Here is a 14,972-nt window from a genome sequence, read left to right on the forward strand (position 1 = left end):
TTTCAAGTTACACCATGTTGTTGTCATTGCAGTGTATAGGAGAATAACTTAATGATATAAATTATCATGACTTATCACTGATATCATTTTAGCCTCTTACTGCAGATGGGGTCACCAGCGAGCCTATTCACTATTTGCTGAAAATACTCAACTACATCATAACAACATTGCTATGACATTACCAAGAGCCTTAAGTAAGATATCAAGACATAGCCTTTACACTTTTGGTGGCAGTAAGGTTATAACATAGGCTCTGCGCTAAGGGGTTAATAGAGACTGACTACTGTGGTTAAATTTGTATTCTTATATGATTCTTATGTAGATTCTTATATGTACATGTATATGCAGGAATATAGAGGTATATGTATGTAACTGTATATATATATAGTTCCAGTTGTGTTAAGTATTGGGTAAACTGTGCTCGAGTGTGAGGGCCTGTCAGCTGAGGTATGATTGAGCTGATTAGCATATGAGAAGGCTCTGGGCTAGTTGGGCCAAGGGCTATAAAAGGCTAAACGATGACACAGGCTAGTGGGCATTCTCTACCAGGGGTAACATGAACACAGTGTTGTCCCTCGCAGAAGACGTCTCCTGTTCCAATATGGAGCAGTAATAAAAATCTGCAGTAAACTCACCGGATCAAAAGTGCCTTTCTGACATTATAAGAAAAAACCCACACTACATCACAAATTACTGGCAGTCAAGACAGCATCAGGACCAGCATCATTATCAGTCCACTCCAGGCACATCCTGAGCTGATGAGGACACAGGAGAGTATTTTATGAAGGCCCCCATTCATACAGGCCAAAAGAGTTCAGTCGTGACCAACCATAGAACTAATACAACTATGGTGACCAACTTGTAATCAGATCAGAGTGACTCAGTCTTTTGGGGTGAAATGTTCATCTTTTTTCACCTCCAAATTTTCAGTACATTACAGTACATTTAGCAGGCGCTTTTGTCCAAAGTATCGTGTTACTAAAAAATAACTCTTTTGCGGCACAAAGAGCGAGAGACGCGTGGGAGCATTCAGAGGAGGAAAGAAGAACTGTACACAGACACACTTGTTTTAAAAAGATGACATCACACAAAATGAGTTTCAATGTCACACTTTCATTCACAGTAATTATAAAGCTTGCACTGATTGCCTTAGGAAGGTAAAAAAAGGAAAAAGAAACATGAAGAACAACAGAGAAATTTGCATTTTTCATCCTTTGTACTCAGTACCAGGCATCTCTCCCCACACAAATACATGTTAAGCACCTACACTGCTAATTAGGCTACTTAAGAGTCAAATCACTGCTCTCTATGATAGCTCTTAAGTGGTTGTAACTAAGGAAACAATGTGAATGTTAAAAACAAAAAACGTTGGTCCTCATTTTTACTGGAAAAGCTTCTGTTTGTTATTCTGTCCATTTCCGCAACTTCCTCCAAATTGTGATGCACCACAAAAGACTAAGTAGGTACCATGACTAAGAACAAACACACATGCACACACATTCACACACACACACACACACACACACACACACACACACACACACACACACACACACACACACACGTTAAGGCAGATAATCACATAAGAGTACAAACAAATTACAAATTACTCTATTCAAACAACTATATTAGCCATCCCTCTATCTTTCTCCCTCTCTCTCTTTCTCTCTCTTTCTTTCTTTCTCTCACTCTCTCTCTCTCTCTCACACACACACACACACACGCACGCACGCACGCACGCACGCACGCACGCACGCACGCACGCACACACACACACACACACACACACCTTCCTCTCTTCCCCATTATGACGCTATAATCCTGCACTGTATTTGAGTCTTCTGTTTTCCATGTGCTTGTAACAGGTGACACTCTGTGCCGTGTCGTGTCGTGTCGTGTCGTGTCGTGACGTGACGTGACGTGACGTGACGTGACGCTTGGTCTTATCTGGAGGCCTGCCAGATGATGATGCCGAGTATGGTCAACACCAGCGCCAGGATGATGGCCAGGATACACTTCCTCTTACGAGCCTTTCTCTGCAACACACACACACGCACGCATGCACACAAGCACACACACGCACGCACACACACACAAGAAAAGCTTTTAGCACACACAACCCCAAGGGCGATCTGTGTTCGCACTCAGACCCCTGAAACTGTCAGGATCACACTTAAGGCACAAAAACTCTCTTTCTCTCTGTCTGTCTCTCTCTCTCTCTCTCTCCCTCTCTCTCTCCTGAAGTGTGAGTGTGTATGACCTAGAACCTTTTCTAGGCCATACACATGTGAGTCTGAGTCTGGCGGATAACAGGTGCTAATGCCCTCAAATAAGCCACTGTAACACGACCTTTGCCCTACTTCACTATAATGGACACAGACATTGTTTCTTAAAAAATACAGTACTAAAGCAAATACCGTTTATAGTCTGAATATAAATACAAAACATGTTATCTACATTGTCAGTAAGTTGTTAGGTCTACAGGTTTCTTCTGTGATTCCACGTCTCGGAGAAAGCAAAAGAACAAGTTATATAATTGTTTCAGAATGTGTAAACACATTATATTGACTAATCAGTCATTAAAGTAACAGTAAGTGGTTTTTGTCTTCTCTTACCAGACAGGCTGATGAAATTATTATTTGTAAGGCTAAATAAACTAGTTGCTAGTTAAATTGAAATAGCTAGTGGTGATGGTGGTTGTTATTAGTCAGTAGTGGTGATGAGACTAAGAGGTGTGTGTGAGTGTGTGTGTTAATGAGATGAGATGTGAGGTCTGTCCTTACTAGAGGATGATATTTTTCAGGAATTCCCGTGGGTCCCGCGATATGGGAGACAACATTTTAAAGATGAATGGGAGCGGGCAGGAGCGGGAATAAAAATGAACAGCAGCGGGAATGCCGCTTATTTTTTCTTTAAAAAACAAACAAAAAAAGCCTATTTTTTTTTGACGAAACGGGAGTGGGGTTGATTTTGAGTGGGAGTGGGCAGGATTGGGAGACATTCTTTTCAGGAGTGGACGGGATGGGATTTGTTTCTTTTACTCCAGTCTGGGATGGGACGGGATGGGATTTTTTTTCTGGGACCGGGATGGGACGGGAGTGAAAATCCACTCCCGTGTCATGCTCTAGTCCTTACCTGGTAATATGCAGCCCTCTGGAGCTGTTCAACGCCCCGGTCCACATGTGTGTCGGCACTCTCCACATGTGCCTCAATGCTGTCTGTACACACAAACACACAGACACAAACAACACATGAAAATGAACACGTGCACACACACAAAGACACTACAGTAAGAGAGTATATGAGGACATTCCATTGGTTTCATCAAGCAACCCTACAGAGACCAGAAAACCAAGAAACCACAACACACACGCATACATACACAATCGCATGCATACACACACGCACACACACACGCACACGCGCACACACACACACACACACACACACACACACACACACACACACACACACACACACACACACACACACACACAACATGGTCCTTACCGATCATTTCACCCTGGTCATGAATCATCACTGCCAAATCTTTAAATATCTGGTTCACGTCCATAATATCTGACTGAATGGAGAAAACATAAAGGGGGTCAGGGTTTGTTGATTCCATTCATTCCAATGCAATCAGTGTCATTAAGGAAGAGATTTTACATATTTTGGGCAGTGGCCAACTTTTCAGTGGCCAATAGAAATGCTTTGTAAAAGAATGCTTTGTAAACACTGCAAAACAATAGGCAGCTATTTCTGTATGTCATGAATGACAACATATGGAAGAATCTCAGTAAGTGAAGCTCTCACAATGAGCGTGTTACAATATGCGGCCTTGCCTCCTCCACTTGTGCTTGTTTCCTTGCCCCGCCTCCTGGCCCCTCCTCCGTGGAGAAAACGATAAAGTTTCCCAGCTGTCAGCAGAGCCGCAACAACTTTTGAGGGACTGTTTTTCATTCACCATCCCAATTGTAAATGAGAAAAAGAGTTTACAATTGAGCTTTTACAAGATATTGAAATATAATGCTGTTGTCAGTGATGTCATCATGACATATTACTTCCTGGTACGAGGAGACAAGCACAAGTTTTTTTTTTTTTTTTTTTTTATTTTTTATTTTTTTATTGTTGCAATTAATTCTCATTACATTACAATTCTCAATTCTCTCTACATTACAAATATGGGTATCATTGTAGAAAGAGAGACATAAAACAATGAACAAACAAAAACAAACAAAACAAAAAACAAAAAAAAGACACATCTACCACAGAGATTTAAGACTAGGACAGTAATTTCATTTCTACACATATGTAAGGTCTGTTATATTAAATTGTATATAATATTTTTAAGGGCAACAGCTTTCTTGCTTTTCATTATATTAAGAGAATTACAGTATGCATTGAACTCTTGTTTAAAAACTATAAAGTGAGGGAATGTTTTTAGAAATCTATTTTTATGTATAAAGAATTTACCTAAAATAATAACCACATTCACCAAATAATTCTCATCAGGGTTTCCCCTTGTGCTACCAAGTAGAATTTCTTCAGCTGTAAGCCTAGGCCCAGGTATTGCCAACCAGTTCTTCACCGCAATCCAAAAACTTTGTGTCACAATGCAATCACTGAAAATATGTACAGTTGCATCTATTTCCCTTTTACAAAACAAACACAGTTCTAAGTCTATATTAAATCTATGGTGTAACAATTCTCTTGATGGATAAATGTTATTCATAGTTTTAAAATGCACCTCTTTTGCTTTTGGTGAAATTGGAAACTTCAAATATTTAGTCCTGAGTGTGACTAACTGACTTTCAGTACAAGAGGTTGCCTTCCTTATGGTTCTCCCCGGGTGAAACTCTTCTCTTAAGCATTCTCTGATAAAGTTGTTTGTACTTTTGATATCTAGTAGATGCACACCTTTCACATTTAAATCAGGCAACTTGGGAAGTAAACTGTCATATTTCAAATCGTTTTGGATAGTATTCATCAAACATTCAGGGATAGCTTTAATGACCTTGTTAAATTGGCGTTTGGGTGGAAAAAAGCCATACTTAACACAAAATGACTCGTAGGTGAAAATGTTCCCTTGAGCATCCAAAATATTCAATATGGACCAAATATTTTTTTCCTTCCATTCTTTTATGTACAAGGATTTACGACTCAGAGTAACATATCTATTGTTCCAAATCGGGGAAGAATGGGGTGTGAAGTTGTGCTTGTATATGAGCTTCCAGTACATTAGAATTTGTTGGTGAAAGTCTGACAATTTGATGGGTAATTTTGAAGTGGCAAAGTCACATGACATGAGATAAGGCAAACCACCAACTCTATTAAATATCAGTCTGGGTATACAGTACCAAAAGGCTTCATTGTTCTTCAAATACTCCTTAATCCAGTTAATTTTAATCATGCCATTTAAACAGTTAAAGTCGATGACTTTTAACCCCCCCTCCTTGAAGTCTTTTACAATGTATGCTTTTTGTAAATAGTGTGTTTTATTTCGCCATACAAAGCTGAAAGTAGCCTGATTAACCGCTTTGATTTCATCTTTTGGGATGGCCAAGGAATGTGAGGGATAGATGCATCTAGATAAAAATTCCATTTTTGTTAGGTACACCCTGCCAAAAACAGACAAGTCTCTTTGCTGCCATATATCCAGCCTAGTTTTCCCCTTCTGAACGGTATCTGTTATGTTCAGCTTGACTCTTCTCTTTTTGTCATTGGTTATGTGAATGCCCAAATATTTCAATTCCTTTTTAACTGGAATACTATTAATGACCAATTCATCACACTGTTTGATAGGCATGAGCTCACACTTGGCAATATTAAGGCGTAACCCTGAGGCTTTGGAAAATATTTCAATCGCCTTAATCGCCTCTGGGATTTGATATTTATCCTTCAAAAAAATTGTTGTGTCGTCCGCTAACTGACTTATTATGAGCTCTGTATCAAGTACACGGAGTGCAGCTAGTTCTGTGTAATTTTTTATATGAATAGCCAACATTTCTACTGCCAAGATGAATAAATACGGGCTAATTGGGCAGCCTTGTCTTACTCCTGCTTGAATTGGAAAACGTGTAGTTGTGCCACTGGGAAGAGACACAGCACTATTTATGTCTGTGTAGCATGTCTTGACAAAGTTACAGAACCCATTACCAAAACCAAAACATTCAAGAGAGTGAAAGAGGAAGTTATGTTCTAAGGAATCAAATGCTTTGAAAAAATCTAAAAAGAGAATAAACCCTTCATCTTCTATCATGTCACTGTAATCTATAATGTCCAGAACTAACCTGATGTTATTATGTATAGATCTATTCTTCATGAAGCCTGACTGAGACTCACTAACACATTGTTCAATACCTGTTTTTAGACGGTTTGCAAAAACATAAGTTAAAATCTTGTAGTCTGTAGTGAGAAGTGTAATAGGTCTTCTGTTATCTAAAACCATTGCATTTTTCCCTGGTTTAGGAATAAGTATTATAATTCCTTGTTTCATAGATGGTGAAAGTGTGTGACTGTTAAGTATTTCCAGAAATGTGTTGAAAAGACAATGGCGTAAGACTGGCCAGAAGTGTTTGTAAAAATTGGCAGTTAAGCCATCAACACCTGGGGATTTGTTAATTTTAATTTTACCAATGACAGCATCCATTTCTTGAATTTGTAACTCTCCATCACAAGTGTCTCTGAATACATCTGTAATTTGTGGAATATGTTGTTTAATACCCTCAAAAAAATTGAGAGTCTCAGTCTCTGAGCCCTTTGAAGTATACAGTTGGCTATAGAAAGTTAGAATCTCTTTAGAAATCACCCTTTGATCCTTGCATAGGTTATTGTCAATCAATAATGATCTTATTTCATTTCTTTGCTGTCTGTTTTTTTCAAGTCGACAAAAATATGCTGAATTTTTTTCCCCCTCTTCTATCCATCTAGCCCGAGATCTAATATAAGCACCCTTTGCTTTTTTGGCATACATATCATCCAACTTTGTCTGCAATGACAATAGATTGTGTTTATCATTGTCAGTAAGTATGGGTTTGTTGCATGTAGTGTTCAGAGGAGACAAGCACAAGTGGAGGAGGCAAGGCCGCATATTGTAACGCACTCAATGTCCTCAAATGGATAGGCCTGCCACTGCAACTGAGGTCACTCACACACGCCCTAGTTTTACCACTAGGCGCTCAAACCTACGACCTGCTCCAGTCAATGCTCCAGTCTGGCATGGAAGGCACAGCATGATACCGTACCGCTGAGCTTAAAGGGACACTGTGCAGGAAATGGTCAAAAAATCTCACACAGTGTCCCTTTAAGGTCCAGAATAATAGAAGATGGTGCCAAACTCTGCTCGTTGAACCAGCTACTTCAGTAGTTACATCAACACAGCTGAAGAGGTGTTCTTGTTGGAATTAACCGGTAGATAAGAATAGATACGAACTGTTAAGAATACCTAGAATTGGATGTGTATTACGCCAAAAGGTGCAGGAGGCATACTGGAATCTGTGAGTCTGTGAAGATGCGAGTCAAGGAACCTGTATGTCTGTCCACCACACATCTCTCTCTCTCTCTCTCTCTCTCTCTCTCTCTCTCTCTCTCTCTCTCTCTCTCCTCTAGTTGTCTGATGTTAGTCTCTCTCTCTCACCTCTAGTTGTCTGATGTTAGTCTCTCTCTCACACCTCTAGTTGTCTGATGTTAGTCTCTCTCTCTCTCTCCTCTTGTCTGATATTAGTCTCTCTCACCTCTAGTTGTCTGATGTTAGTCTCTCTCACCTCTAGTTGTCTGATGTTAGTCTCTCTCTCTCACCTCTAGTTGTCTGATGTTGGTCTCTCTCACCTCTAGTTGCCTGATGTTGGTCTCTCTCTCCCTGATGGTCTCCAGCTCCTCCTCTGTGATGGGCAGCTGCTGCTCCACTTGCATCTGTAGCGGACTCCTCTCCTCATTGCTGACACACACGCACGCACGCACGCACGCACGCACGCACGCACGCACGCACGCACGCACGCACGCACACACACACACACACACACACACACACACACACAGGGGTGTAGAGAGAGAGAGAGAGTGACCGAGTGGGGGCAAAAGAAAGGCACACACATAAACCATTGCTACTTTAACTTCATTATGTTGCTTGTGGTAAAGACAGTTTATGAGGCATACTCCTTGTGTAGTCTGCAGATATGCTGTAAATAAATTAAGTGTAACAAATTGGCAGTATACAAGATGGGAAACATCAGGAGTTAACCTACTTTCCAAATGCCACAAGTCGTTGATCTGGCCTCCGAAGTTCCTCGTCCGCCTGTCCAAAAGTACACAACAAAGGCCTTCATCAGTGACTTGCAAACTAACTCTTTCCCAGCCAAACTAAAAAATGACACTGGTGCAGTGTACAACATCAAACGCTTTGACATCCAAAGGTCGTAGAAACGGAACATTTCACTTGAAAATAAAAGACTGGAATTCAAGCAGGTTGAAGTCTTATCGTTAACTGGACTTAATTTGTTCTGCACCTGGATAGCACCTTGTGGCCTTAGTTTTATAGCCTCTTTCCTTAGTTTCTTTTCTTTAACCACTGCTTTTGCAGTAACATCTCTTATGTAACATATCTTATGTGTGTCTTTAACACCTTTACTTACTTTTGCTTCATCTTTTACCATGTGTTGGCGTTGTTGCCAGTGTTGCACTGTACACTGCACCTATATGTCTTGTTTATCATCCAAAATGCCTTGTTACCCACTTATTAGGGGCCAAGCAGCGAAGCTGGCGAAGGCCCCTACTGTTTTAGCTGGTTTTCTTATTATGTCACCTTTCCTCTCCTTAGCAAGTCTATGGCAGCCCATAGAACCGTAGGTAGGAAAATTCTGTAAATCGGCACACACATTCGGGCCAGTCTCAGCATTACCCAAAGAAATGTATAGGACCCCAGCCCCAACGCTGTAGCGCCACCAGCAGGTCAAAGTTGCAGGTACATTTCTGCTTGTAACTTTTGAACCGCTGGGCCAATTTTCATAAACTTGGTATCCTTGGAATCCTTGGACCAAGACGAATCCAACACACTCTATGACGTCATTTTCCGCCAGGATAGTTTTCCCGCCATTTTGAATTTTGTAAAATTCAATAAGAATGCTATCTTTCCCGCAATTTTTGACCGAAACTTGGTATATAGTATCTCTGGACTGAGCTACACATGGGGTCTCCAGGAATATTAGATATCTTTTATCGTTTTGCCGTGACAGCCAATCAAAATTGTCGTAAAAGTGGTGAAACAGGAAGTGAGGTCATATCTCAGCAACCGTTTGTCGAATTAGTCTGGGATTTTGTACACAAATAGTAGTCCATCCCAAGACCTACCACAAAGAAAATCAGAACCCCAGCTCAAACTCTGTAGCGCCACCAGCAGGTCAAAAATTTAGCTACATGTTTGCCTGTAGCTTTTAAACCATATGCACGATGTAAAATATATTATTATCACTAGAATCCTTGGGCCAAGCCGAATTCAACGCACTATATGAAGTTATGTCAACCCAGAAGGGAAATTCCGCCATTTTGAATTTTGTAAAATTCACTGTAAGTCTATGGAAGCCCATAGAACCATACATAGAAAAATGCTGTAAATTGGCACACATATTTGAGGCAGCATCAACATTACCCACAGCGAGTTATAGGTCCCCAGCCCCAATATTCTAGCGCCACCAGCAGGTGAAAGTCGCAGGTACATTTCTGCTTGTAACTTTTGAACCGCTGGGCCAATTTTCATAAACCTGGTATCCCTGGAATCCTTGGGCCAAGACGAATCCAACGCACCCCATGACGTCATTTTCTGCCAGGGTAGTTTTCCCGCCATTTTGAATTTTGTAAAATTCAATAAAAATGCTATTTTTCCCACCATTTTTGACCAATTCACCCGAAATTCGGTATATTGTATCTCTGTACTGAGGTTTGTATGGGGTCTCAAGGAATATTAGATATCTTTTATCATTTAGCCGTGACAGCCAATCAAAATTGTTGTAAAAGTGGCAAAACAGGAAGTGAGGTCATATCTCAGCAACCCTTTGTCGGTTTCGGCTAGGATTTTGTACACACATAGATGTCCATCCTATGAGTTACTGAAAAAAAAATCAGACCCCCAGCTGAAAGTATGTAGCGCCACCAACAGGTCAAAATTTTAGCTACATTTTTGCCTTTAGCTTTTAAACCATGTGCACAATGTAAAATATATTATTATCACTAGAATCCTTGGGCCAAGCCGAATCCAACGCACTATATAACGTTATGTAAACGCAGAAGGGAAATTCCGCCATTTTGAATTTTGTAAAATTCAATAAAATGCTACTTGTCACACAATTTTTGTCAGAATGACCAGCAAAAAGGTACACATCATCTTCAGACTGATAGGCATTAGGGTATCCAAAATTTTTTTGATACCTTTTATCGTTTGGAGGTGACAGCCAATCAAAATTGTCGTAAAAGTGGCAAAACAGGAAGTGAGGTCATATCTCAGCAACCGTTTGTCAGATTCTTTTAGCTATTTTTTGCACACATACTAGTCAATCCCATGACCAACCAACAAAAAAAATCCAGATTCCCAGCTCAAACTCTCTAGCGCCACTAACAGGTAACAGGAAGTGAGCTTATATTTGTCAGCCCTTTAAGGGATTCAAAATAAACTTGGTTCATGTGAGCACAATCCCCTCCAAGGAATGCACACCAACATTGGCGAGATTTGGGCCAAAGGGGGCGCTGCAGTTCCTTCTGTTGCCGTGGCGACTTTGGCAAGTTTACTGCTTGGCCCCGCATTGCTGCTTGCAGCTATATTTATTTAATGTTGTATATTTTACCTTGTGTTGGACAATGCTGTCAGGGTTGCAACTGCACACTGCACCTTGATGTCTGTTTACTTTTTGCCACTTTTAATGCTCTTATTTTTTGCTATGTCTTCTTCTTTACTCTGTGTAGGACAATGCTATCAGTGTTGCAACTGTACACTGTGCCTTACCCTGTTCTTGTTTAAATTCCTCCTTGTAAGTCGCTTTGGCCAAAGGCGTCTGCTAAATGTAATGTAATGTAATACACGTTCACTCATGTGCACCATGGGAACTGGCAGGGGGCGGAGCCCCTGGGCCCAGGGCCCTCTAGTATTGGTGGTGGGGGCCCTATTATGACCGTGGCAGGCCGTTTTAGCCGTTTCAATGTTTTAGCCTGGTTCTGACACTGGGAACTGGTATAGCAGTGGTGATGCTGTGCTGCCAGCAGACGGGCTCCTGCGACAGCGATACGGTGATCGTATTAGTGATGGCGATTTATATATATAGATAGCAATGGCAGGGCTCTCAAGTTTTGAAGATTTTTTGGGCCAAACTGCCTGCAACGGCCACTTCCAAAGGGCTTTCACTCCATGCAGTGATTGGGGTTGTGAAAGACTGACTGAAAAGCCTAGGCTACGTAAAAACTAGAGATGCACCAGATCCTGATTTTTAGGTAACTGCCGGATACCGGATCCACTGCTTAAGATCCTGCCGGATCCGGATCCTGTGAAAAACCCTATTATCCTGCCAGATCCGGATCCGGATCCGGTGCATCTCTAGTTTTAGCCGTTTCAATATTTTAGCCATTTCAATGTTTTAGCCTGGTTCTGACACTGGGAAGCGCTGTTACCGATTTGTAACGAGTCTGTGGATAGGTTGGATGAATTAATGAGCGCCGATTGGACAAGTTATCAAAACTTCAGAGTGTGAAATACCATGTGTGGCGTGTGAGAGTGTGAACTCGCTCAGATGCGTGTGTCACACTCTCAAAGAGTGAGACTTGAGAGCCCTGCAATGGCTATGCTGCGATGGGGAGATAGTTACTGGTAGACGGTTTGCTGCGCGTGCTCTGGCCACGGACTCTCGCTCCTTCTCGGCCACGCGGCGCTGCACAGCCTGGAAGATGTTGAGGGCTGCCGAGAAGTCATTCATCAGACGTTCCTTCTGGATCTTCTGCTGGCGCTGTTGGAAAAGACAGAGAGCACAGGGTGTCCGTGAAGATTGTACTATCTGTTTAGGTCAGGACAAGGCCTTTTCATCTGCGTCTTGGGGACTCTGGAACACCACCTTTTTTCATTTGAGTCCATCATTACATAGGACATTACTATTATGGTCAGTTAATGTTACAAATAACAATGAAATCACAAGGAAACAAGGAAGCAAACAGAATAGCCCCATAATACCAGAAAAGGAAAGGTGTAATAGTTGTGGAAAAACCTTTACTATCATGGTGCTAAACTACTATGACATTACACAGAGCCTTTAGTAATGCATTATGACTTGGTCATTGCCATTCTGTTAACCGCAGGGGCCATGTCTTAACACATTTAATACAAAGCAACTGGTCACAACAGGTATAAGGTAGAAGGAGACTACAAAAACAAGCCCTATTCACCTGCTCTGAGGGTGAGTGGGGGAGGGGAAGGGATCCCAGAAGCTTCAGGTGACGGTTGGTCTCTTTGGCCAGCTGGTTTGTGTAGTGCTGCACCTGTTGACTGCACCAGCGTAGACGTAAATAAGTACGTTATTGTGTTATCAACAACACAGACTGTATTCATTGACTCACACAAAGGTCAAAGGTCATCGGTACAGCTTTATTTCATTTATGCACGCGTGTGTGCACGCTGCGTGCAAAATCTCACTCACAGTTTCTCCTGGAGCTGAGGCGTGTCCTGTCTCGTGCCCAGCTGGTACAGCATGGTCTTCATCTGGCCAGCTGTTATTGAGACAAACAGATACCAGACGTTCAAATACCATCTCAGGTTAGACTAGAGGCTGTCCTTGAGAGTTAGAAAAGTGGGTTAAGGTCAGTGAAGTCATTGTAGTCTATTGTAGTACAGTGTACTACATGCAGGGTGTGATGGTAGTACTGGTGAGGTCTACTGTCAAATGACAAGCTGTTTGGAGATATCAGGATAAAGTAGGTAACAGACAGTAGAATGTAAGAACTAAAAGGTTATGTCCAAGTTATAAGAGGCTACTGTATATTTACCTGTACAATTCAAGATTATTTTCATTTTATTAGGCCTACTGTATGTGCAAAGAGAGTAAAATTCGTTGTGTTTTGTCTCCTCAAAAGATAAATAGATGAAAGGTGTGTGTGTGAGAGAGAGAGGGATCTGCTCAGGATATGTGTCTTTCTTGAGAAAATGCCACTCACTGTTCTGGGTGATTTTCTGGATATTGGAGCTGCATGTTTGAATGAGGTGGTTGAAATCCCGTGGCTTTGAGCGATAGCTCTCTGGCCGCCCGTATGACATGATTCAGATTGCCACTTCAGATTGCCACAGACTGGATGAGGCAGAAGGGACAGAGGTTCCTGTGGCACAAAGTAAGCAATCCCCTGTTGGTCAGAAATTATAACACATAACATTAATAGGCCTAAATGGAAACGTATGAAACTCATGGGAGGCTAATGTGCTCTAAAATACAAGTGCTACTCTGTATTTCTTGCCCTAGTTATACCATACCCTGCCTCCTCGTCCTCGCTGCCAGAATAACTTGTACAGTCTGTGCGCCCATATCATAAAACTGACAAAAGAAATTACCGGATAAACAGTTTTCTGATATTAGATGTGTCCAATCCTACAATAAGACAAAAAATGCTTCATTGGGTAAGCTTAAGGATATCCCTTTCGGGGGAAAAAAAACGCCTTAATGTTGCCCAGTGGTTGTCTTGGAAGAAAACATTAAACCAAGTCGCCGTCCGATGTCTTCAACCAATACGCATGGGGGTTGTTCTTATACTAGCCTACTTATCAGGACTAATGACAGTAGCTGACATACCAGCTGTGTATTGGGTCGTGAGTACATTGATAAACTTCTAAATTATATAGTAATGAGAATATGCGTACATGCGTAAACACGCGTCTTCGTGTGGTGCGCTCCGAGCATCCCACGTCTACCGCTGTAGCAGCGATTTGATGACTTTCTGGGTGTTTCCACCCGTAGAGATAATGGACTAATACTCAACAACCAAGACGCACTCAAAACACTTTAATGAAATGTAATGTAAATATCTTACGGTCTATATTTGATGGGGAAACGACGGTCCTCTTGTTCCACCTAGTTTGTCTTATCAAAGAACGTTGTGTAGACCCAGCCCTTGACCCTCTACGTCACACGCACGGTGGCATTAATAATCCGGACGCATGCAGATGTTAGATTTACAGCACAGAAATTTAGAAAACCATCGCCATGCCAATGCTCTTCACTCCATGCGCACGAAGGCTACTTTAAAATGTATTAATTAGGCTATAAAACAATCAAGGGGGAAAGGCTCACAGTCCATTTAAATATGGGTCACTTGTTGATAGTTACATAGACATATTTTTTTTACATAGGCCTTTAGTTTTTCATCTAATAAGTTTACTATTTAACCAAAACAGTGTGTAATATTCAAACATCAAAAATAACGCACATACAGCCCTCTAACCTCCCTTGAGACCAGTAGTCTGGCCAGACTGAGTGACCTGATTGGAGAGTTGGGGCATGCTGTTGGTCCCATGACTTTCACAGGACTCGTTGTAATGGGCTCCAAATGAGCTGAGCTGCCCTCACATGATGCTGCAGTGGCGGGGAGTAGAGAGGTCGGAGGCAGGGAGAAGAGGGGAGGGGCTGGGGCTATAAGGCTGGGTAAGCTGCACTCCACTTTGGCAGATTTGGCATTTTTTTTGCGATTTATGTGAAATTCCCCCACATTGGATTTGTAATTCACATGAGTAGGCCTACTAGAGTTTGGTCTTTGGCTCTGAACGTTTACAGCCCATGGTGTTTCATAGCTAAAACTGGCAAAGGCAATGATGAAAAAAAAAATCACCAGAACACAGCTACCTGACGGGAATACCACCAATATTGTCCAGTATGTTCAACTGAAACATCTTGTGTGGTGTTTTTACTACAACAATTACAAGTACAAACAAAAAACAATCAACAACTCTTACAAACCAG

The 14,972-nt window shown here is 41.5% G+C and overlaps 1 protein-coding gene across 1 annotated transcript; it reads right to left on the reverse strand.

The window, feature by feature from the left end:
* Positions 1–1,796: 1,796 nt before the first annotated feature.
* Positions 1,797–14,126, reverse strand: stx12l (syntaxin 12, like). The gene is made up of 10 exons (XM_063198113.1): positions 14,047–14,126; positions 13,183–13,341; positions 12,669–12,738; positions 12,418–12,517; positions 11,847–11,984; positions 8,247–8,296; positions 7,831–7,939; positions 3,511–3,583; positions 3,136–3,218; positions 1,797–2,036 (listed from the first exon to the last, which is right to left on the reverse strand). Exons 2-10 carry the CDS (start codon positions 13,280–13,282, stop codon positions 1,944–1,946), a joined length of 816 nt encoding a protein of 271 aa, XP_063054183.1. The 5' UTR covers positions 13,283–13,341; positions 14,047–14,126; the 3' UTR covers positions 1,797–1,943.
* Positions 14,127–14,972: the final 846 nt, after the last annotated feature.

The sequence above is a fragment of the Engraulis encrasicolus genome, chromosome 5 (assembly GCF_034702125.1).
Source record: "Engraulis encrasicolus isolate BLACKSEA-1 chromosome 5, IST_EnEncr_1.0, whole genome shotgun sequence".
In the NCBI taxonomy this organism is placed as follows: Eukaryota; Metazoa; Chordata; class Actinopteri; order Clupeiformes; family Engraulidae; genus Engraulis; species Engraulis encrasicolus.

Excerpts from the sequence above, each read along its gene's own strand:
- stx12l (XM_063198113.1), bottom strand. The coding sequence starts at position 13,282 with ATGTCATACGGGCGGCCAGAGAGCTATCGCTCAAAGCCACGGGATTTC. Across the intron at positions 7,940-8,246 it reads CGACTTGTGGCATTTGGAAA|CAATGAGGAGAGGAGTCCGC; the intron begins GTAGGTTAACTC and ends CGTGTGTGTCAG. Across the intron at positions 3,584-7,830 it reads CCAACATCAGGCAACTAGAG|TCAGATATTATGGACGTGAA; the intron begins GTGAGAGAGACC and ends TTCTCCATTCAG.